Source organism: Aptenodytes patagonicus, chromosome 1, assembly GCF_965638725.1.
Source record: "Aptenodytes patagonicus chromosome 1, bAptPat1.pri.cur, whole genome shotgun sequence".
NCBI lineage: Eukaryota > Metazoa > Chordata > Aves > Sphenisciformes > Spheniscidae > Aptenodytes > Aptenodytes patagonicus.
In genome coordinates, this window is record NC_134949.1 from 63,317,587 (window position 1) to 63,339,631 (window position 22,045).

The following is a 22,045-nucleotide window of genomic DNA, read 5'->3' on the forward strand; positions in this document are numbered from 1 at the left end:
ATAATTCCAGAAACAGTTTTGCGAAGAAGGTCTTTGACAAGAACACTTGTGAATGGTGTAAAAGAAAAAAATAAGAAAATAAGTAAAAGGAAGCATCTGTTGGGAATTCTTCCAGCTATGCTTAACACTTTTGGAAGATGACAGAGACATAATATGCACAGGGCTAACACAGTAACTTGTCACTTCCTATAAACATACAGAGGTGTTTTTTGGCCACGGTGGTGTTCTCCAAAAAATACATAACGTGGCTTGCTCTGCTTTCCCTCTATGAGTCTCAAAGTACATTACAAAACATTTCAGAACTATTATTCCTGTTTCACAGACAAGAAAATATGAAACTGATCGGAGAAATGGCTCAAGTGGCTCAAGGTAATACAGTAATTCAGAGGTGGAAATGATAATAAGAGCCAAGTTCAACATGATCGTATTTAAGATCTGTCAGAGATCAAAGATGCATTTTTGTTTGTTTTAATGCATTCACATACAGGATGCCCTGAAATCCGAAACCACAGATTTACAAAGTCAGTCTCCATGGCCTAAGCCGCCATCGCCTTTCAGAAAACCTAAAAACATATCCAATGACAAAATAATGTTATCAAAGACAGAACGGATGAAAATAAAGGGTGAAAAATACATCAAGCTTACTAAGCAGATATTGTTCAGAATGACAGAATCCATGCATGAGTTAAGATAGATTCACTCCTCCTATTTTGCTAAATGCAGAGCTTCATTCTGCTATAATCAAACATACTTTGTTTTTTAAGATGAAAAGAGGGAAAGGGAATCTGATTTGGTCATTTGATCAGACAATACCATTTAAGATGACAGTTGAAGAGATGGTTGCTATATCCTAGGGCTACAGTACAGATTGAGGTCTGAGCTTTAAATGACACTGGTTAAGTCTTTATTACAGAGAAGCACTCATGAATCAGAATCAATATAGCTTTTATTTGGGGCAACTTTGTCATTCTGTGGGTTCTTTTTAGTAGTTCAGTAGTTAAATGAATTATTCAGTAGTTTCTTAATGAAAGCATAGTTGACCAAAATCTAAAAATTGTAATTAGGTGAGGTTGTTTATGGGTTTGGATTATTTTTTTCATTAGCTTTTAATGTTTTGATTAAAATAAACCAGAGTATCACTGTAACTAATAGGTCAAACTAGAGGTGACCAATCTATCTGTAACTTCTGTTTGAAGAAAATAGAAGTGAAAATGTCAATGAGGGGGCTTAGTCTTTGAAGGTGCAGAACATACTGGCTTCAGTCCACAAAACACTGTATAAATTTTATGAGATAAGCCCCTTCTGTGTAGTAAATCATGGGAGTGAAGAGAAATGAACCCAGAAGAAAGAGTCCTAAGCAATGCAGTAGGAGCCAGATTAATTGTAAATTAAAGAAATTAAAAATGGACTAAGCAGATGTTCTTTTTGTTTAGAGACGTCTTATTTCGTCTCCAAATAGTGTTTGTTTATAAGTACAGACTTCAGAAAGTATTCCTTATTGTAACTCATGCAAAAACTCTTCAGGCCAAGATAAAATAAATAGGCATTTTTGCCATGTGCTCACACTGTTTGCTTTGTATGGAAATATGCAATGTGCTTGTGATAAAATTTACAGTATTCAGTTTGTTCTCTTTTACAGTTCTTTCTGAGTCAGCAAACCAAAAAAAAAATCACACATAGGCATTAGCATTCATGTGTCTAAATTACGGAAAAAGCAAAATACCATTAAATATATCTGTTAGACCGTATTTTATAAAAATCTATGATCACAGATTAACCCCTGAGATGACTCAGGAAAAAATGAATATGCCTCTACATTTCATCTAAATGTGGAGATAGAAGCTTAGGAAATGAGAGGAATATCTAAGGCCATGCATTTTTCTTCCTGTGATACAGGCATCTAAGTGACTCATGGAAATCATCCTTCATCTACCAGGAAGTTATACACATATATGTAAGCCCCAGTCTATCACAATTCCCACTTGTTTTGCCTTCTTTCTGTGCATGCAAGCATAGAGCTTATGCAGTCATATTTCCCAATTTTCTTTCTTTGTTAATTCTGACTTTTTGCTTATTTAGGAATAAGAAAGAAAGCAACTTTTTGGAGCAAAGATGATCTATTCAGTGCTTAACATTGGGAAAGGGAGAGCAAGACTAGAGACAGCTGAAACTGGGAATTTCCAGTTTAATGGAAAATTCTGGTATTCTGATTATTCTGAATCAGAACAAACTATTTCAAAATTTCCCACAAAACAGAAATTAAAAAAAATAAAGAAATGCTTTCAAAAATGTTGAAACACATTTTGTTTGAGCTTTTTCGTTTAATATTACTTTTCATATTCTGTATTTTTGTTTTACCAGTCATAACTACACATCACCTCATGCCACTTAATAATAATTAATAAGTAATTTTCAAAATATATTATGCTTAAAAAAAATTAAGTATTTAAATTGTGGAAACAATATATCCAATAGTTGATGTATATTTCATTTGAGTAGGAAAATAAGATCAATATTTGGTTTTGTATTATTTTTAGCAGCAATTGTTTCTAATACCTAGGGGAAAAAAACATACTAAAACAAGGATATTCAAAACGGTATCTACTTTAACTTATACCATAAGTTAAAATTATACAGTAGTTCATTTTATTCATCACAGCATTCTAACACACTTTCTCTGCATCCTAGCTGCAAGCAATAAAGTCCTTGCCTTCTTGTGTTCTCAGCAAAGCTATTATTCTTACTCCACACAATGTGAAGTACTCAGTACTTTCAGTTTACAAGTCCATGCATTAATTCTGACCTGTTATTAACACTGATTGTTTCTACCACTACTACGTATAAGCAGTAATTCTGGACTGAGGTTCTCACACATCCATCCTGCTCTTGAAACACTTGTTTTTCTTGATCAGCAAATATGAAAGGTTTCAATTTACTTGATCCTCATTTAATCATGAAACTTGCACTTTCCCTGTTTTGCCCAAGTGAGAAACTGCTTTTCATGGCACTGCTCTCTCCTTGGTGTCTCTTCAATATTGCCAGTATAATGACAGCTCAGATTGCATGCCCCTATCTCCCCCATCACATTTGTTACTTGTTTTTCATGTGGTGATGATGCTACCTAGGCCACCATGAGAAAAGGTGTTTGGGGTTTTTTTTAAACAGTTCATTAGCTCAAATGAATTAGTAAAATGATTTCTTTCTTGATTTCCTAACTTTTAACTTGATGAAAGGGATTTTCCACCGTATACTTGACTTATCACTAACTTCAACACAACATTCCATATTAATAAAATACTCCCTTTCACCCCTTTCTCCAAATATGTTTCCTAGAAAAGAAAGCCAAACTTCTCCAATAGTAAACACATAATATTTTACAAATAATTCACTAGAGACTATAAGAGCTAAACAATCATTTGTGTGTTTCAGGAAATAATACTAACATTGTAAATAACGTTTTATCTTATCCAAAAGTAAGCAAGATGATTTATGAAGCAAATAAAAAGAGTCAGCTCCAAACCAAAAGAGCTTAAGCTGGAGGCTAAGCAAAGGAGAATAAGGAAAATATACACTCAGATCATGCTGAAATTAAATGAAAATGGTTATGTTCTCCACTTTAAAACCTCTTCACAAATGGATCACAAAAATAGTAAATGACAGAAGACAGAGTATCTCTACTTATGGAGAAGCCAAAGGTAATACCCAGGCCAAAGGCTGCACTTACAAGAATCCCAGACCAGTCTGCCAAAAGAAGGCCTTATGGTGGGGTTCAGTTACCTGCAGGTGCTGAACGCCATTTGAGATGCCCTAAAATATGCAAGAAATGTATATGAGGTCAGCAGATAGGACACAGGGACTTATAGGAAATAAGTATCACTCTGTAGTGGAAGTTGGGGGCATGCAGGATATCCTGCAGCACTAAAAATGACACTAGATGCCTAGATTTAGGCAAATTAATAATGTCTTTAATGTCTAATATCATGATTGGGACCTCAAAAAAAAAAAAAAAAAAAGACACAAAAAATACAGTTCCCATTGGCCCAGTGAGCTGAATTCAGTAACCAATCAGTAAGCTAAGGGAAGACTTATAAGACATCATGCCTTCAAAAGGCTCTTCTGCTTTTTGGTGGGGGGTGGAGAGGACAGGGGACACATTACCCATGGCATTCAATATAGCTTAATCATCTTTTCACAGTGTATGAAACTTACTGCATCTGTGTACGTTCTGTGCAGGATAAACAACATAAAAACAACATAAAATGTTGTTATATGTCCTTAAAACAACATAATAAAAGTCTCTGCTATTTTCATATAATGAAGAACAGCTGTTCACCAGCCACTGTGTTTATTGTCCTCTTCCATCCTGTCTTCCACCATGCTCTCAGCCCTACCACCCTCTCAGGTGATACCTATTATAGTGGTTCTATCTTGGTTCCAGAAAATTTATAATCCCAATGTAAGAAAAGAAACAACAGTTACAGATAACAAATAACTGCATATAGGTAACGGTGAACTGATATAGAAGAATGCAAGCGGATGGCATACCAGTTACCTTACTATAGTTCAGATTTTGTCAGGCATTGTGGCAACATTCCTACCTTTTAAGGAAGGATTTAAGGAGGGATAATATATTAATTAGGATAATTGATTATTTGTAGTTTTGCTAACTGTTGTCTACAAAATGGAGTTCTCCCTAGAAAAACTGACACGAGCTCTACAGCATTACAGCATGTTAGTGATATCATAGGAACATTAATATGCAAAAGATGAGGATCAGAACACATAAATTCCTAAATATCTGATTATCTATCTCACACATTTCATATATCTTTGTGGCTATTATATCACTGCAGGTTATACTTAAGAAGCCAAACAAAGATAAATATGCTATTGCCTTTTAATGTAGAATAGCTATACACATTCCAATGAAATAATTTTTTCTGACCTGGACACCTTTTGTGAGTATTTTGATGGCTACCATACACTCTGTAGTTTACAAGTGCATTTTATTCAAGGGAATGTATGTAACTGCATAAACACTCAATCATAAAGTAGTAATCATACAGTACTTTATTCTAAATGGTTTATAAAGTAAAAGCTATTATATTTAACAAGGGAGAAATGAACAAATCTCCATTAGTTAACAGACTGCTATACTGACTAGAACATTATCACCAGAATAGAAGCTATATTTTAGGAAAGTAGTGATCCCCAGAACAATATGTCCTGAGGAATGTTTAATTTTCTAGAAAAAAATTGAATTACTTGTTAGTGAGGAAAAACACTGCACTAACAGTAAGTCTAAAAATTACTCTGGAAAAAATCTCTCTGGAATCTATTCTGTTTTCCTGCCTTTTCACAATACCACTTTAAAACAAGAACTAAAAGAAAGAAGCGAAATGCATCAGAAACTTAGACTGGTCGGGTGGAACGAGGATATGAGTTCAGAATGGCTCCATGGAAAGAAACAGGATTAGCAGTTGTGTAGAGACACCACAATTCTCTGGCTACCCTGAAAGCCAAAAAGTTGCATCTTCTACTGCACGCTGCTCTCATGACCAAGAGAGGCCTGGTGAAACCTGGGAGAAAGAAAGCAGTGAGGAGTGAAACGAGGGTTTGAAGCTTAGGCAGTGGGGAAGTGATGAATGAGTGGATTCCTTCTGTTATTTAGGAAGAAAAAGGCAGAAGTATGTGCACCCATCTGTAGTACTGTAAAAGTCAAAAATAAAGAATATCAGAGCTTTGATAATTTGTCTTCCCATATTCTTCTATTAGGCTGGTGAAATAAGTGATAGTGCTACGAGTTGCAGCAGGCTACATCAAGCTATGTATAGAATGGTGCCACTATTCAATGACCTCTGAAATGCAGAGGGAAGAATAAAACAGACCAGAATATTAAAATACAGTACCTGCAGTACAAATGTGTATTAGAATACTTGAAATATTGGTATTACCTGAACTAAATGAACTTACCTTGATGCCCCCGTGATTCTGCCATTATGCTACATTAGAAGAAATCCCTTCCAAAGATGAATCAGCTTAGCTAACCATACACCGTTTAAAACTGCACAGAGCAGAGTATTAGCCATTCATAGAGGATACAAATAACTAAATGTGTCCTTTCTGCCTAGCAAGCACCATATAGCTCAAGGTGGATCTGAAAACTGAGAATGGACTTGGGCCAACATGATCTCAATTGTTATTTTCAATAATAAAGTACAGCTAGCACCTCAGCATATAACTCTCACTTGAGTGGAAGGGGACAGGGACAAAATACAATGTTCTGAAACAGCTTTTATGGAAATCATGCACTGTTTGTGACATGTATTTTGTTTCTGGAGCTGCAGTCTTGTTTAATCCTCTACTTTTAAATGCCATCTTTCAAAACCAAAGGGTAACAAGTACAAATTGTGTCTATAAAACAGCATCACAACTTTATTCTCAATAGCTAAGTATTGAAATGCAAGCATACATTATAAATAGAAAAACAGCTGGCTTGGAGCACATTGCAAGCCACTAACACAGTTGAGGGATTTGAATGACATCATAACCCGTGAGAGCATGTTGCTGGCCAGCTGGTGTTATTTATAATATACTCATAATTGAGGAAAAATAAAAAGGCAAAAGTTAGGTATTGCAGAACTAACAAAGTTGAATTCTCTCTTTCCCAGTGTCATTTAAATTGTTATCAAGAGTAATTATGAAGATTACTACTAAAAAGGGGGAAAATCATTTTATAATTACAACAGCACATTTAAGACAAATGTAATGGAAGCCCCCCAAACCGGGCTACTTGTGTTACTATATTCATAGTACTGCAAATTCTAGGAAATGATATGACTTCTTTTGTGTGGTTGCTAAAAGATCACAAAGCTATTTTGCCCTATTTACAAGTAGTGCTCAACAATTCTGTTATTTTTAGCAAATTACAAACTGCTATTTTAGGGTTAATAGCACAGAGAGTTGGAGGTTTTAATTGTTACTCAGCATATAGGCGTGCCAAGTTTAATAACGTAAAGATGCATTAAGAAAAAAGTAGATAACCAACTGCCTGTCTTTCTATACTATATAAATAAAATACCTGTGTCTCTATACATAAATAAAATGTATACATATATACGAAGGTATGCATATATACAAACAATGCCCTTGCGTATATAAGTTTTTATATATTTGAAATGCAGACACACACACACAAAAATACAAATGCACACATAGCTATCTGAAAGTTAACAGAATACATTTTCTTATTTTTCATGGCAGCACAAGCTTTTTTGTCTGCTAACCCCTCAGTCACTAATTCACATTCTTTTAAAGGGAAAAAAATATGCTTCTGTGCTCTAGTTTTAAAATGCAAAGGTATGATGTTATTTGTCACCATGCCCAAAAAAGTCCTTACTCGGTAACTTTGCCAGAAGAGGGAGAGAGAGAGAAGGCAAATGCTCCCCCAGCTGTTTCCTGTCTACAGTGTCTGTGTAATGTAGATAAATGTGAGGATTTTCTCTAAATCCCTCTTCTGTTTGCTAAATCTCACTGTCACTGCTAAAATCAGAGCAGATAGAGCCTGCGCAATGGAATAAAGTCCTCAATATTGAAATGTGACATTGCTCTCAACATCTCACATCTCTCTGGATTTCTTTTTTCTCATCATTACTGCTAACAAATTTATTTCCAGACTTTGCACTTTTAAGAAGCAATGGAAAAAATCAACAGTCTTTCAACACAATTAGTTAAGTGCTGCTTTTGTGATTTCTTGAAGGTAAATCTTTATTACTATTTCAAATAATTTTTTAGTTTTATTTTACTGTGTATTGTCTGCTTCTGGTTTGAAGAGTATTGTACACTTTTCAATAACATTATTTTAGAACTGAGAATTATTTATAAATTGCTGAACATGCAATTTTGTATGATCTGGAAAATGGCTGTATGTAATAGTTGCAATTACATAGATAACTGTAAGGGTAAACTATTGCAGATACATGTCTTAATTTTCACTTCTATTCAGAGAACTTTGCAATATTTCAGTTATGTCATTATTAAAGGGACCAATTACATCATTGTCTATATTGTTAATTAATGCTTCTGAAAACAAGAACTTTTAGCTATTTTCTGCAGGTGCAGGGTTTTATAGGAAAAAAGGTATTATTCACATGTTAAGTTTCTAGAGTTTTATTATACACAATTATAGATAAAATGTTCATGCTTTCACAGGGAAACTTTTAAGGGATGTTGTCACTGCAGCAATTTTCTGGCAGCATTGTAGCATTTACTTGTTTTTTGCTTTCATAAATTAAAAGTAAATGTGAAGTCCAATTTGTTTTCTACATTAGAAACCAGCTGCAACTCTTGCTGACCTTGCATATTTGTATAGCTTAAGCAATTGTACATTAAGAAAATGGAAATTCCCCTACATGTTCATATCCAAGTTTCCCCTTGTAGGGAGGGCTGTTGCAGGAAAGTTTGCATGTGAAGTTTCATGTTATGACCCTATAATTTCTGCACATTAATATAAACTGTCTTTAAGTAAATTTGGCTTCAGTAGGTGCATTGACCTCTGTTTCTGTCAATTGGCCCTAGTTCAACTTTCCATTATCAGCAAATTTATATCCTTCAAGAACTTTTTTCTTTAATATTTTGCAAGGACACTTATGCAGTTGGCAGAATTCTCCTGTTTTAATTGTTTAGGGCCTAATTATTTTTTTAGAGTGTCTTACACTTAAAACACACTTATCTCATTCCTTAATGTGATTCAAAAGAGCAGGTCTGTAATTGCAATGGATGAAACCATTCTCTTAATGTATAAATGGGCATCCCTTCCAATACACTTCAAAGATGAAGATCTTTTTTTTTAAGTATTGAGCAAGGCACTAAGAGACATAAAAGTAATGTGCTAGTTCCTCAGCTGGTGCATCCTGCCAAGCTTCCTTGGAATCAATGGAACGTATTGATTTAGGTTAGGATGTAGCCCAGATTCTTTAATCAAAGTTAGCAGTATTTAAACCTTGATCCATTCTAGAGTATATATGCTTTATTTATGTAATAATTACTAGTGAATACTGTTACTACATACTAATTACATACTTGCTACTGTGGCTTGGTAATCAGGCTCAACCTCTATGTAGCAAAATGTAATTTTTAATATAACTCTTGATTTTTTTTTCTATAGCATATACTATCCATAAAAATGTTGCCCCCTTCAAGATATTTGTAATTATTGTAGATGTCCTTATATGTTGTTAAAATGACCAAGCGTGTGAAGACTTCTTATGCACAACTTGTGCCAACTGATAGTTTATTAGACTAAGAGGACTTATATAGAAGAATTAAGAAGTAAAAGAGATGTAAAGTGTTCATATATGACATTCCTCTGTGGTGCCACTCTTCTGGACTATTAAAAGAGGAATGCAGCAAAAGCTGCATTTTACTGAAAAAAAGAGGAAATTCCAGCTGTGAAAATATGGCCAGTCATTCTATGCAACTAAAAGAAGTGTTTAACCAGGCTCATCCTGAACCTGTATTCAATTTCCAAATGTAATTAGATGCTTCAATAAACCCCACCCACGTGCTAATGCGTTTTCTTTTAAACTCTCAACTTTCTAGTCAGACTGGGGACATTGCAAGTACCCTGCCTGTTTGTAAAGAACCTGAAGCAATATTGGATTACAACTTTGTATTTTCTTAAGAATATTCCCCTCAGACATAAATGGGAACTTTGATTTTATCAGAAACATATTGAATCAACTAATGTTATGTTTAATTAAAATGATGAAGTAAAGTTAAAGTTTTAAACTATGTTTTGGAATTAGTTTTGATGAAACAGCATTTTATTTAACAAATAATTGATTGAGCCCTAGAAACATGTGAGTCTGTTTTCTTTCCCCCAATGTTTTTACTTGTTTGAAAGTTCTTGACTGTTTTTAAATTTGGAGATAAAGTTAGAAATTCTCTGTGGTTTATACTGTGCAGCCTTTTTGGCTTCCACTAAAGGAAAAACAGTAGATAATCTGTTTTGTTGTAGTTCAGTACTGATATTTATCTGAAAATGCAACCCAGCTGAAAAGTTTTGAAAAATACAAAATTGTTAAATGTCTAAGATTTGTGTTTATTTCTGGCCCAAATGTTATACAAGAACAAACTGTTAAATGCATAATATTCTTGTATTTGTAAAATCTTTCAGCCTTCTGAGGCGGTGTGCTAAACAGCTTTCTACTTTACCTCCTCAGAAACGGGAACCATCTTAAACTGCAGGTGCATCACATTTATCTTAGAAATTCAAAAATATGGCAAGGGAAAAAAGAAATTGATGTTGTTAAGATATGGAATCATTACAGGAAATAATGCCTCGTGTTATCATCATTCATTTATAATCTGATCTTCCTCCCTCTGCCATTAAAGTCATGTCCATGCATTAAAGCTTGTTGGTTTTTGAATGGCAAAGTTGGCTAAAGACTCTTGTGAATGGGAAAATAATTATTCTTTCTTTTTATGACATATCATGGGATTAAGATTGGTGCATTATTTTCACAGTGGAAATATCAGGAAAAAAATGGGGATAAACTCTGACTTATTTATAGATTTGTCTCTTATTCAGCTTTGACTTAAGTTGAAATACGGGGTTCATCCAGCAAGGTGCTAAGATGCCTTGCCAAGAAAATAAGAATTCTTAAAAATTATTGACTAGAGAAGGCTCAATACCCCACTGGATCAGATCCCATATGAGCAGACAATAGATAATTTAATTGTTTTTTCAAAAGTTCAGTGAAAAAATAAGAATAAATAGTCCCTGAAACCCTGAAAGAAACTTTAGGGAAGATTAATCATTTTACTCCAATTACTTTGCACTAGTCTGCTAATACAAAGCAGTTTTAAGCCAAGGTTAACTGTATGTGCAAGACAGATTTGTAACTTTTTACCTGACTGCAATACTAATGTTAACCTTGAAAAAGAATGAAATTAAGTGCAGATTTACACCTTTCGAAACTAACATTTTTGGCAAGTGATCTAAATCAGTTCAGAATATGCATTAAGCACATTCTTCACTGTCCTGCTACTAAATAAATAAATAAATAGCTTTTCCTATTATTTAAAATAAATAATGCTATCTTCTATGACATGTTGGGTAAGATCTTTGGTTGATATAAATTGATATAAAAGGAAGTGGATAAATGGAATGGTGCAAACTTACACCCATTGAGGATTGGCCTTTCTTCAATCATAAGTCCAGGAAAAAGATAGTTTGTAACCAAATGTAAATGAGAAAAGAATTATCACCTCTGTGTATACCTCATAGCCAAACCTGACTAAGAGGATATAATGGAGGTCAGTGAAAGTATAGCTGCTTCCATCAAGTAAAAATACAAATCCTTAACACTCCCACTAGTGCTCCTTTCAATTTCTTGAATGCTTCCAAATGTTAACTTGCTAGTAATAGAGGACTGTAAGAGTCATTGAACGCAGTCCCCTACCATGGAAGGTCCCACATCAACTCTTCTGTAACTTCAGCAACCTCTACCTTGAAACTTCTTTTGTTTTGTCCTGGTATTTCGCTTTTTAAGGTGGCTGGAGACCCTTGGAGTAATTATGAACCCTTTTCCTACTGGGCCAAATTTCCTTCCCTCCAGCTTACAGCCATTTATTCCTGTGCCAGTGCTGTTCTTTAGTTTAAATAGCTCTTCTCTGTCATATGCCACCTCCACCTTCCACAGTACATTGGCAGGCAACTGTCGTATTCCCTCTTAGCCTATCTGGTCTCAGACAAAACAATTCAAGGTTGTCTAGTCTTCTTTACTTTTATTATTCTGGGCTTCCCTTTGCCTGTCTATTGCACTCTTCCATATCCTCCTTTTGCAGGAGCAACCATAAATCATAGTTACTACAAGGTTCTCTAACTACGTGTGAATGTGAACCAAGAATATCCACCAGAGGAAGTAATCAGTTTATATGGACTAGAATATGTAGACAGTTGCAAAATTATGGTGAAGCATTTCCTGATACTGTGTTTATTGTCTAACAAATTACAGTAAATATGCATTCTCAACTCACAAGGGTGCAGGAGTCATTTTCTTTAGGACTCTGTTGGGAAATTCTGACACTGCTTTTGCTTCCTTGGCAGGTGAAGATGCACACTGTGTCCTACATTCATTTCTTCTACCTTGGCCTGTGTTTGCTTACCTTAACCAGTTCTGCTGCTGCTGGCCCAGAAACACTCTGTGGTGCTGAGCTGGTTGATGCTCTTCAGTTTGTGTGTGGAGACAGAGGCTTTTACTTCAGTAAGTCAACCCTTTCTTTCATTCAACTGCTAAACTTTTCCATGTAACGTCTTAGAGTTTGCAACTGCTCTAAGCAAGCTTAGAAATGATCAAACCAGGCTGCTGAGTATGACTAGTATCCTCTATCTTGGAGATGCCCAAGTCTGCAGTGACCATGAAGAATAAAGCTGTGCTTGTGTTCAGCCTCTCTGAGTTTCTGACAAATTTTCCTTTTCAGACATGTTATTGTTTTTAACCACTTTCCAGCTGCTGTTATTCCACCTGCTGTATTACTGCTTTCTGCTGACCTGCCACTGAAATTGAATGAATGAAAGCACATACTAGACCCAAGGTATTCATGAGGCAGCACTGCATGTACCTGTTATGGCAGTCTATTCATAAACAGTTTACGTACATGTTGTATCATATTAAAAACACGCTAAGCTTCAACATCTGGTTTGAAAAAGAAAAAAAGCTGGAAGGCAGCAAGCAGAAAGTTACCACATCCAAGTATCCACATGCTTCGTCAGTTAAATACAGGTGAAGGACAATTCATGCATGGTGAGATAATAAAGATTAACACCAGTACAGACAACAGATAAAATTAAATCTGCAAGTGTGGATATATTAGTACTCAAATAACTTTTTGGAGCAAGACCTACACTTTGGAAATGAACATCACAATATTTTTCCTTTGCTGTGTTTTAGATTGTGCAAGCTGGAGTAGTTGTCTCTTTTATCTTAGTACCTTCCTACAAGTGCCATCAAGATCAAGAAATACACAACTTGCAAATAATAGAAATCTATATCTAATTTTCAGCTATTTGCTACTCAAATAACAAAGTTAATGAAACTTTTAGCTAGGAGTATATTCATTCTGAACTCGTTCATTAATATATTTATTCAAAACATGCAAGAATTTGTGCTTTTAGAGCCTCTGAAGCTAGTGTTTACTTTTAATAATAATATGTGCCTGTCTGAAGTTCTTGTCTGAAGTTACCTCTCCTTCAGGGCCTCAGTTACCTTTCCAAACAAGAATATAACCAAGAAAAGGAAATATAGGGTGGTTAGGCTATAAAGACAAGAAATTAAGTGAAGAGGGTTTTTTCCTATTTATTTTTATATTCTTTGTGAGGTCTAGCTTTTTTCTTTTTTTTTTTTTTTTTACTTTTATAATCCTCATTTTATCCTAATAACTCTTGCCTTCTAAGGTATCGCTTTTGTTTTTCTGATCCTACCCACCCCATTCCTATTCATTTCTATTTATTGCTTTCAATATTTTTCTCCTTGCTTGCAATAAAAATAGAATTAGGGAAATTCTTAAACCTTTAATTTACAGAAAATCCTGATTTCCTCAATACACAAGCTGCAGATGTTTTCACTGTCTTCTTGGTACTTACTATTAAAGTTTACCTTTGAAACTGGGAGGCTTAGTTTCATATATGCAAAGTAATTCACTAAAGTAATTCACTTCTTTACTGTATTTAACACTTTAGCGATCGTTAATAAGCACCTACTCTAGGGTGCTGTTTAACTTAGTATTCTGGTGCTAAACACAATATTAAAAATACTGGAATCTCTCAAAGAATTTACATTTTTCTACCAACTCTTTATGTGTTCATTTGAAGACCAAAATCTGTTACGTTTATCAGTAGCTGAGTTACACTTAAGGGGCTATTTGAATGTCCTACAAATACTTTCTCTTTGTGGCTGGAAGGAATGTAAAGGAAGATTTTCATCTCCTCCTCCTGTTTCTGCACCAGAAAATGATGAGACAATATACTGCCCCCTTAGAACAGCATAGCAATTTTTTTTTTTTTTACTGTGCATGTATCTTAGGCATTTTCCCAGCCAGTCCTCTCCCGGCAAAATGTTTGTGGTGTGTTCAGAGAACTATCACGCTTGCCACAAGAGTGGCTGTTACTGCCAAGCAATCAGACTTACTGTTATGTGTACTCTTTGTGTTCCTCAAGGTAAGAGGACATGTGAAATACTAATCATCAGCAACAACTTACTTTGTTTCCAGTCTCAGTTATTCTAAGGTTGCACAGTGTGTTTCAAATCTCTACATTCCCTAAGCTAGATCATCCTTACTTTAAAATACCAGGGCGGGTTTCTGAAGTTTTAAAGGAGCTCTTTACCCTTGCAATCTTGAGTTTTATCTGCTGTCAGTAAAGACTTTTTCTCTAGTTTTCTTTGTTGTTTTCTTACATTCTGAGTTTTCACTTGAAATAATGTCACTATTGACACCATAAAGGTCTACCTTGTTTTGTATGGAAGACTGTGGAAGGTTTTACTAACGAATGACCACTCTGTTTTAGGAAAGTCTTGCACTGTTGTAATCAACAGACTGCAATTGCAACATTCAACAGGAATTTTATGAAGTTGATACATGGCCCTTGGATGCTAAGTAATGTGTGTCCTCCACCTGACTACTTCTGATTCATGAGGCAGCAATTTAATGTTTTAGCCTTCTCCCTCTTATTTGTTAGTGTTTAATCTAAAATATAGAACTATAGAAAAGTAACTCCAGTAACATTGGTAAAACAACTTGAGATCCTCATCTCAAATGTACTACAGAATGCAGCGTATTATTGGAAGTTAAAAATGTTACTCCATTTCTTGGGACTTTTTAAGAATAGCACATCATTTGCAGAAGTAAAAATCCAGTTAACTTTTTTCTTTTATTGTGAAGAGGATGTTCAATTTAAATTGTATTTTAAGCCTTCTGACTATTCCTTGGGAGTTGTGGGTGGAAAGGAAGATAGAAATAATTGACTTACTTTCTGTTGAAACTCTGTACTCCACAACCACAAGGCTATATCTACATCTAGGACTGGAAGAAAAAAGTTTCTTATATATAGTCTACTCTGCCCAACTTCCTATCTATAAAAGGAAATTCTTTACAGCTTCTGAAGAGATGCCCCAGCTGCTTACCACACACAAAGAAAAGTATTGACTTCAAGAGGAAGTCAAATGTGGTTTCTACCACTCCCTTTCTTCATGAGGTAGACTGGCAAGGAGCATTTCTTAAAGTTTTTTTAGGGGAGAACACTGCACAAATCCCAAAATAGAGCATCTGCTTTTTCCCTTGGTCACATTTAACCCCAGCCAGCACTGGCTACTTCTTGGGCAGCTTTTTCTCTCCCATGATTCACCAGTGAAAAGCAGTTTTTTGCCACCTTTTATCTGGCAACACCTCTCTAGCAGAACTTCTGCCACTCAATTTCCTGTGTGCTAGCTTACATTAGGAGAAGTCAACAAACAGAGAGCCTGGCCACAGCTACACAAGTGGCTACACTTAGACACAACTCTTCTCAATTGAGTCTCAAAAACTCTGGATTCAACAGTCATGAAGCAAAATGGGATGGCTGCTATGTTCATTTGAATCTTAATGCCTAGAAAGGTCTATCATGCCACTGCTATTACAAAACAATGCTGAGGGCAAAGAATGTTGGAAAAACTGAAAGGACAAATTACAGGAAACTTACAGAAGCGATAGCCCAGGAGGGGGGAAATTTTGCTTGAAATAGTCTAGTCTTATCACAGGAATTTACTATGTAGATTAATCAAAAAAAGAGATTATTTTTTTTCTTTGTACAAGTTGAATTTGATGGACAATCATTCATTCTTGCTCATGTTGTTTCCTGAGGACTATTACTACCATGAGAAAGGAAAGCAAATGTAGTTTGCTCTAAGGATCAAATGCTATATTCTTTTTTATCTAGTTTCTTCTCCTTTGAAAATATTCCTTTTCCAATACATGGATACCAGTTTGGCTAACAATACACACGAGTGCCAATAAAGAAATAGCTTTCTTATTTCTTTAGACACTTTCGGTCAATCTTATTTCTAAAGCCCAAGTTAGATGGCAATACTTATTTGAAATCATGGCAATCAATTTCATGAATTAAAAAACCACCTTTTTTCTGTTTAAAAAACTGCTTTGGGCTTATGGTGAATATTCTGAAGTATCACTTGCATAGAAAAGAAGGAGCTGAATTTAGATACCTGACACAATGATGTTCCTCTGATATTCTTCAGAGAATGGAGAATGATCTAGCACATGCTTCCATATGTAAAAGAGTGAATCCCATAAAAGATGGGCTTTTCTGGTATCCAGCCTAATGCTTCCTGTGTCAACTGCTTTGTGGAGAATCATTACAGATTTTTACTATGTTTTTTTTCACTAAGACAATCAGAATTGTGTGTTGTCCTTGGGAATATCAGTTGTGCACAACATAAAACTATTAGGTTTACAATCATCAGAAAATCAGGATAAGACAGTGAACATAGTTTTGGGTAATCAGAGCTGTCATCAGATGTTGTTGCTTTGTAGAACTAAGGTATATATGGAGGAATTGCCGTCTTACAAAGGAGGAAATAAGGGGCATGACAATAGGCAACTACGTTTTGCTTCTTCCATTTCCCTTTAGTTAACAGCTACTTGTTTACTTCAGGAAGTCTGCTTTTAAGATGTTATTAAAGTTTCTAGGCCTGTCAAACCTATCAACATAATTACAAGAGATGGCATGGCACTCAGTTCTTTAACTACTCCATACCTGTAGGAGCTATGAGTCATTAGCTCATCTCTGTGTCCCTGATTGAGAGGAATGTTAATGTTGCAAGCCCAGGAGAGGCATGCTGAAAAGCTGCGGTGGACACACAGCCTATGGTGTCAGTGACAGTCTTACAAATATTTGCAAAGAAATGCTGGTCATCTTGGCTATGTTCACACAGCAAGATCTGAGAGTGTTTTTAAGCTCCTTGGTCTGGCTACATGCCCCATTCATGTCCAAATCCTGTATCCATGAAAGATTTGAGTATATTCTTCAATCTTTATCCCCAGGTTCCTTACTTCTTACAGGAGAGCTAGCCTGGAAAGGAGCTAAGATGTGCTTTAACCAGGTCTGCAGGGTCAGTGCTCACGGAACCAGGACTATAGGCACAGTTATTGATATACCTACGTAAGAAAAAAGACAGCTCTGGCTTCTGGAATGGTATCACTGTATAGTCAAATAACCGATACATAACTTTGGTGTGTGCTCTGTTGCCCCCGGTAGTAATCATTGAGGAAGTTCTCTGAAAATAAGCCAGTCTTTGAAATAATTTTTTCCTTTTTTTACCACATTAACAAAGGCTAGGGAGTGTTCATAAAGGCTAACCTTAGTTTAGTGAGGTTAATCTTCTTAAGTTACCTCTTTAATAACAGAGACAGAGGTTCTGCCTTCTTTCTCCATGGATCACACAGTGAGTCTAGGAGGATTTAGCCTCTGAAACACACTAAATTTAAACTCTGCAAACAGGTCTCCCCTACAGCTAGTTCTCAGGTTGCCAAGGATTTCATAATTTTTCAACCTTTTCATGAAGAGGGACTGTAGTAGTAATGATAATTCTAATGAGGTGACTGGAAGCAAACCATTGATCAAAATTTCAGCAAGAAACAACCCTGCAAAAAGTGTCTACTACTAAAACCAAATAAGTACAGTTTCTCCCAAAGTTCAATTTATATGTGTCCTTATTAGCTGTTAGATGTTAGAGATGCTAATGCTTTTTATGATGTTTGCCTTTATCTATGCACTAGACCAAGGTTCAAATTTGGTCTCAAATAGCAGAAAGCTGTTATTTGACATTTGATTCCTGCTATATGTGTATTTAATACATTGTTTAGTCTCATGTTGGATAAAGTTGCTCAAAGAAGCACTTGGCAAGATGAGCATTAATTCTTGGCATAGCTGCCCCTCTTACTTTTCCACTGAGTCTTAAAAACCAAGAAAAACCCTTCACTCACTTCAGTTCCGGCATATGCTTTATGCAATTGGCCAAAACCTTTGCATATGGACCTCTTCATTTGTTCTGCTATTAATAATGCATTTGCAATATTTGATCAACAGCAGCGAGTCGCAAAGCAAATTATTCAGTTTAGTAGAACCACATAGTCTCTTAATTAAAAGCTTTTGCATTAACTACTTGAGCATCTAGGGCAATCTATACAGAGTGCTCATTCAAAGCAGGAAGTTCATACAGCCATTTCTCTAGAGCTTATTCAGCACTTTAGCTCTTACGCATGTTTCAAACCCTCTCACATTACTGAAAATCAAATAGAGACTTAAAGCCGTTTTCATTTCAGAGCTTTGCTAAAAAAGGATGGATGTGAACTTGTTTATTAAGCCATGCCCAAGTGTCATTATTTCCCTATGATATAAGCTTAATTGTTCAAAAATATGACAAGAAATGAAAGGGGTAACCAACAGTTAAGTCATTTCTCAGTCTAGAAATCAAGATAAAAGGAATACCACAAATGTATACTTATTGAAGAATTTATGCTAAATTTATCTCTGGTAATAACCACAGGAACTTCCATGTCAAAAAGAAGAAGTAGCCATTAATTCATACTTTGTTTGTGGTGCATTTAATGCAAAATCACTACACAAGATGTAGCCCAAGTACTAGGTCTAATTGTTAAGCAATGACAGGCATATTTCATGTTTGCATTGGTGAATGGGGTTCTGAGAACAAGAATTTTAACACATCCATAGCCTTTGGAGGGGCATACCATATACTGACCAGTGGGTCACTCCAACTTATAGAAAATCTTGCATTGTCACTGTAAGTAAAAGTTTAAAAAATTGAATCCAGTTAAATACTAAATGCCCATTTCAAAAGGCTGTACCTTAGGCACTGGTTACCACATAACTTTCAGAATAAAAGGATAAATTGCTTTTCTTACTGTATCAAAGCAAGAAAAGTCAAATGCTATCTTCTTCTCAGACTTCTTTAACTATTAGACAAATTATATAGGTGAGCTTGTCTTGTCAATTTTATCTGAGCAACTTTTAGGTTAAATTTCTGATTGCCTCTTCTATGCCAATTCCTGCTAAACTGGTTTGGAATTCCTTAGAAAACTGCTTTGAATTCCTTAGTAAACTTAAATTCCTACAAAATCAGACACAAGTCTGAGATACTTGCTGTATTTTTTGATTGAATTCCGTGTACAGTCAAATTTACTGTGTTTTCAATGTTCTTGCTCTTACAAGACAGTGGAAGCTGTTTGCTCACCTCATGTTAAATCCTTTGCTAGTGAAAACTGGAATAGCTTCCTTTTATCAAAGAAACAATTTAGGCCTCATCTCTTTTTCTTTTTTTTTTTTCCTGAGTCTACAGCATATTTATATATTTCCCATCTTATTTTTGAAATTCAGCTGTGATCCCAATTTTCCCATCTATGTAATATAACTGTTCTAGAGTAAGAGAATGCCTCCAGACAGCAGAACCTTCTGCTTCCTTATGTGCCCATAAAAGCATGGAATTAGGGAAAAAGTGTCCTGTTAAAGCACTTCCATTAGGAAATTACAGCTCACGCCCCAACCTAAAATTATATGATTTTTTTTTTTTATACAGAACTGTTTGTTTGTAGTGTTTGCGTCTTTGTGTGTTGGGCAGAAATTTTCACAAGGCTGAGTATGCAGAAAAAAGAAGGGGTTGGCTCAGAGCATTCTGACTCAATCCAGCTCAGTGAACAAAACTGTTTTCTTTCTGAAAATAAATATTCTAGCAATACTTATTAACTATTTCTATCTCTAAACAAGTAAGCACTTAAGTAACATCCCCAGTTCCTATAAACAGGAACTTCTAAGGAAAGTAAATACTACCGAAAAGTGTTTTGACTTCAAAAGAATGTTAACAGCCATATCCTACTAAGGCAATGGATAAAATCTTAAATTATGCACACAAACTCTGTATTTCACAAGAAGTCTGTATTCTAAAGAATATTTTTAAATGTATGGCTTATGCAAAGGTAGAAAAAGTATAAGTGTTGTGGGGAAAATGGTAGAGAAGATGTCGTTATGGTTGTGGATCTGAAAAGATGAGTACATTCCTAATTAGCTTTGATGGTTGTGTGGTACTATGTATAATAAATCCAATTTACAACAGAGGGATTTTTTTTCAGACTTGCATTAACTATACTGAAGGTTTCTTTTAACTCAGCCCCATCAAAATGACTGGATAAGAGCTTCTACTATTATGATGAAATTTTTACAACTTCTTTTTGTAAGTCTTCATTGATTACTTTAGGTCACATGAAAGCTAATAAGGACATCTGTTTTAGGTTAACATAGCAGGTTTAAATTGAATACGTTTCATACCTTGAAACTTCTGTAGACAAGTAAGATGTAATAATTTGTTTCTACATCCCCTGAATTCCTGAATTACTAGTCAACAGGTCTTCCATGAAAAAACTTAGTTTTTCCTACGTATTTCAAGTTTTATGTTTCTTTCCATTAAAGTTTCCAGCCTTTCACAGACATATTTAGTTTGGCAGGAAGAATCTGGTGACTCATAGACTGAAGAGATTTGAGAGCAAGCTACTGAAAATGTATCTAATTTCTTCTTGTGTAATTTGGGAGCAAGCTACTGATAGTATGTCTAATTTTCCTAGTTTAATCAGATGTATTATTGGCAAATACATGTCCTGAATAAAAGCCATGTTTATTTCTGAAATATATAGCTAAGATTAAATGCAAAATCACCATATATATTTGCTTTTAGAACACTTCTGTTTTTTCTAATTGTTTCTGACATTTTACTCTAAATCAATGGGCACTGAATGAAAACAGAGGTACTACTGAAATAATTTGCGTTATGACCCTACTTATATTTTGGAATTCAGTAATATCAAAGTATTCCTTACTGAAGTTGTTTGGGTTTTTTTTTTGGGGGGGGTGTCTTTTTTTTTTTCAAGGGAGGATAGAGATGTAGGAAGAATAGGTGATGTTATTATACCTCCACGATTCATACAGAGAAGGATAGGTGTATTAGAAAAGCTCTCATTTGTATTTTATGGTGTTGACTGTATTGTTCCTTTCACCCCTTTTCAGACAAAAGACTTTTAAATTCAGTTCTTCTAGACAGGCAATCTGTGACAAACATCATTTTCATTTACCCACCTACAGACTGAACCTTCTGAATGATAAAGACTAAACAGAGCTTGATCCGATATACACAAGGAGATTCCGGTTCAGATTCATTCCATCTACTTTTGGGCACTTAAATGAGGTATCTGAGTTAGGAGCCTATTCAAGCTCATTCTACAGTCAGTGACAGAAGTAAGAAACTTTCAGAGCTCTCATTAAGTTCTGAATATCCCTAGAACATACTTTTCCTTATCCACTAAATTAAGCAAGGAAGCTATGGCAATTGTATCCTTAAGTTAGTTAAGTCAGTTGAGTAAGGACCACTCCATTAAGAGCCTAAATTTTGGTGGGATGAATCTATTTAAAATCACACAGTGAACTTCGATGTGGAGATAAGGATGCACTCATATGGACCACATTTCAGATCAAAGTAAATCCAAGCTTATTTTAGCTGCCATGCTATAATACAGTTAAGCAATGACCCAGAATGTGCCTTATGCGGGTAACACCAGTTAGAGTTGCTCCTTTGGCCTTTAAGAACTTCCAGGCCTCAGCCTGACTAAGTGTAAATCCTGTTGGAGAAAGCAGTCCACCTTGAAACAGTAAAAGTAGAAGGGAAAAGCTTATCTATCTTTCCTTTCTTGATATAATAGATAGAATATGCTCTTACATGCTGTAATAAGTAACACTCCTTCATGTTTTATTCCTGCATAATGAGACAAGGTGCACTTATCCATGCATAAATAATGAAGCAATTTTTTACACTGCTGTTCACACAGATTCATTTCTATCCCTATGAATATACATGGCCCAGCAGTTTTTTAAGAAATTGAGGCAATAATAATATTTAAAACCTAGAGTGACATCTAAATATCAGATGTC

At 35.2% G+C, this 22,045-nt stretch overlaps 1 protein-coding gene across 2 annotated transcripts in view; it reads left to right on the top strand.

The window, feature by feature from the left end:
• The window catches only part of IGF1 (insulin like growth factor 1), an 82,124-nt gene that overhangs the window by 16,005 nt on the left and 44,074 nt on the right, over nt 1-22,045 (top strand). Inside the window, exons 1-2 of one of the 2 annotated variants that reach the window (XM_076339608.1) lie at nt 7,585-7,759; nt 12,113-12,269. In XM_076339608.1, the coding sequence (XP_076195723.1) occupies nt 7,697-7,759; nt 12,113-12,269 (220 nt within the window). In that variant the 5' untranslated portion in view covers nt 7,585-7,696. Of the gene's footprint in view, nt 1-7,584; nt 7,760-12,112; nt 12,270-22,045 lie in introns of those variants that run through there. The other variant, XM_076339616.1, reaches the window with a different exon arrangement.